At 40.8% G+C, this 3,356-nt stretch overlaps 1 protein-coding gene across 1 annotated transcript; it reads left to right on the top strand.

The window, feature by feature from the left end:
- The first annotated feature begins 1,606 nt into the window (after window positions 1-1,606).
- LOC146333360 (general transcription factor II-I repeat domain-containing protein 2B-like) lies at window positions 1,607-2,494 on the top strand. Its single transcript, XM_084725586.1, has one exon. The coding sequence runs from the start codon at window positions 1,607-1,609 to the stop codon at window positions 2,492-2,494; it is 888 nt and encodes a 295-aa protein (XP_084581712.1).
- The last annotated feature ends 862 nt before the right edge of the window (window positions 2,495-3,356 follow it).

Below are 3,356 nucleotides of genomic sequence, written 5' to 3'. Positions count from 1 at the left end.
AGATTAATCGATTAATTGATTAATCGATTAATCATGCTGCTGCAGTGTTTTGTTTTTCATCCATATGTCCTGGTTTTCATGGCCTGTTTGTGATCAGATCACCTGATTGGCTACTAAAATGCAGATGAAAGGTTTGGATATTCATTCAAATTGTACTCAGATTTTAAAAAGTAACTAAGAGGATTACATAGTGTAATGAATACTTAAGTACCAGTAAAGTACTGAGATGAAAACCTACTCATAAAAGTACAAGTACCCAAAAAGCTATTTAATGACAGTAATCTGAGTATTTGTAATTAGTTACCTCCACCCCTGGTTGTTTTCGTTTGATTTCACATGATGTTACATCACTTCACCTTCACAGCATGAATGTATATTTAATCAGAGCTGCAAAGTTTAAATGTCAAACGTCAGAGTATCAAGTACAGATTTGATGCATCTCATTGGTTTGTGTGAAATAATGATCTGCAGCAGTGACATTAATATGAAATGATGCATGACTTTGTGTCTCTGCTGCATGTGCTGCTCGTAAAGGTCTGTCTACAGTTCACTGCACAATATTCTACACTTAGTTTCTCTGTAGTTCATAAAGAAAGATAGTCACAAATTAATTTAATAACCTGTCGTCTGTTTTCTTCTTCTCTTCCCAGATGAGTGCAGAGTTTGAGAACCAAAACTGAGGACGATGAGTTTCTTCTCTCCATCCACATCTTCACACTGTACTTTCTTTCAGAGCTTTTCTTTCTATATAGCAGGGGTGGGGAACCTCTGGCCTCAGGGCCGAATACGGCCCGTGAGACTATTTCTACCGACCTGCAATGCATTAAAATGTTTATATAGTTATACTTATAGCATGAATAAATAAAAAATCAGGAAAAAAAAATTATTGACAGCCATTAGTTTTCTCAGATAAAACAGACAGTTATGTATGTCCAAGTCAACGTCAGGGTCAGTGAATACAGCATGTGATGCAGTGGGCCGGAGTGATTGACACGGATGACAAGTGACGCATCATGGCGACTGTCAAGAAAAGGAAGGTGGATGCAGAATGCCGCATATTCCAGGAAAAATGGACAAATGATTTTTTTTTTGTTGAAGTGAAACGCAAGCCAGTGTGCCTAGTTTGTGGCAACGTGCTGGCAGTGATGAAAAAGGTAAATGTCGAGCGCCATTACAGCTCGAAACATGCTAAACTCCACGAGTTGAGAGGACAGATGCGTTTGGATAAAATTAACGCTCTTCGTTTGAGTTTGGGTGCTCAACAAGCAGCTTTAACACGACCACATACTGACAGAGAGAATATTACGCGTGCAAGTTTTGTGGTTAGTGAATTAATAGCCACGAAGCTGAAACCTCATGCGAGGACGCATGGAGAGTTTGTGAAGGAGTGCCTCGTAGCCGCCATGGAGCTGAGAAGTTGAGCGGCATCGCCACTGACGGAGCACCGGCAATGGTTGGCGCGCAAAAAGGATTGACTGCATTAGTCAAAAAAGAAATGAGCCGTCTCAGTCTGGATCCAAGTGAATTAGTTGTATGCCACTGCATCATATATCATGAGAGTCTGTGTGCACATTCCTTGAAGCTTAACAATGTGATGAAAACCGTCATGTCCACCATAAACTTCATCAGAAGCAGAGGGCTGAACAACCGCCAGTTCAAGGAGCTACTCAGTGAGCTTGAGTCAGAGTACAGTGATCTGGTTTATCACTGTGAAGTACGATGGCTGAGTCGTGCAAATATGCTCGCATGGTTTTATACACTGCAGGAAGAAGTCAGACACTTCATGGAGATGAAGGGGAAACCTGTCATGGAGCTCAGTGATGGCAAGTTCCTCAGTGATCTGGTCTTCATGGTGGACATCACCAAGCACCTGTCAGAGCTAAACATCAAGCTGCAAGGTCCCAACCAGCTCGTCAGCTCTCTGCTTTCAAATGTGAAATCATTTGAAGTGAAGTTAAGGCTGTGTCAAGGACAACTGGAAAGGGGAAACACCGTGCACTTTCCCACCCTGCAAGAACAAAAGCCTGATGTTACGACTGAATATGCTGATGAGTGTGCAAACCTCATTCAGGCATTTGATGAGAGGTTTCATGATGTGAAAAATATACAAAGGGAACTGGACATGTTTGCTATGCCGTTTAATGTGCAACCATCTGATGTGCCAGGCAATCTCCAAATGGAAATAATTGAGCTGCAAAACAACAACGAGCTCAAAGCTAAGTACAACAACCTCTCTCTGCTGGACTTTTACAAACTGTACGTTTGTGCTGAGGATTTTCCCATCTTGAGGAGACATGCCCTGAAGTTTGCATCTCTGTTTGGGACAACTTACTGCTGTGAACGGTTCTTTTCAAAACTGACACTTGCAAAGACTCGCTTCCGCTCAAGACTGACTGACCCGAACTTGGAAAACCAGCTTCGAGTAGCATCATCATCACTGCCAGCTGACATCAGATGCCTCGCTAAAGAGAAAAAGTTCCAACCATCGCATTAGGTGAGTCTGACATGCGTAGAAATGCAGCAATCATGAGGCTTAGTAACACAGTGATTATAGACTTTTTCTTTTTGTCTTTTTTTTTGCATCTCTAGGTATGTGTTCATAATGGTATGACCCTCGGAGGACTTTATAAAAATTGAAATGGCCCTTGATATGAAAAAGGTTCCCCACCCCTGTATTATAGCCTACAATACATTGTATTATGAAGATTGTGGCTGAGTGCATCCTTCCAGTTCTGCATGCCTACAAAAATACTTTTACTATAACTGCAACATAAAGTTTGATGCTGTTTTTCATGGTTTTCTTGTGACCTTCTAAAGGGACGGTTCAATCCAAAATCAAAAATGTATTTTTTTCACCTGGCCTGTAGTGTTTTTTATCCACATGTGAGTTGCAAAGTTTTGGAGATATCAGTCGTAGAGATGGCTGACTTCTCCAGCATCATGGAACTAAAATGGTACTTAGCCTGTGGTGCTCAAAGCTCTAAAAAAATACTTTTGAAAAAGTCAAAACCAATGTCCGTTTCCAAAAATAGTTCCAGTAGATTCTACTGCACACAGAAATAAGTTCCTACATGAAACTGCTCACAACAAGGTCTGTGGATTATCTTGAGCAAGCAGGTCATGATTTTTATTGTTTTTGGTGCTTTGAGCTGCCATTTAGTCCTGAGAACGAAGACATCTATATTACTGATATCCCCACAACTATGTAACACCTAACCAAAAAAAAAACTAGATGGATAAAATAGCACTACAGATTAAAGGGAAAAATATGGGGGTTTTTTTATTCTCGGGGGATGAACTGTCCCTTAGATACTGTCGGACTTAGAATCGCTCACTTTGATTGGTTTTCATCATAC

Source organism: Lutjanus erythropterus, chromosome 1, assembly GCF_056507025.1.
Source record: "Lutjanus erythropterus isolate fLutEry1 chromosome 1, fLutEry1.hap2, whole genome shotgun sequence".
Lineage (NCBI taxonomy): Eukaryota > Metazoa > Chordata > Actinopteri > Lutjaniformes > Lutjanidae > Lutjanus > Lutjanus erythropterus.
Note: the sequence above shows the minus strand (reverse complement) of the source record. Positions and strands in the feature narration are given on the sequence as shown.

Bases quoted from the DNA above. Each gene is read 5' to 3' on its own strand.
- LOC146333360 (XM_084725586.1), top strand. From the start codon at position 1,607: ATGTCCACCATAAACTTCATCAGAAGCAGAGGGCTGAACAACCGCCAG.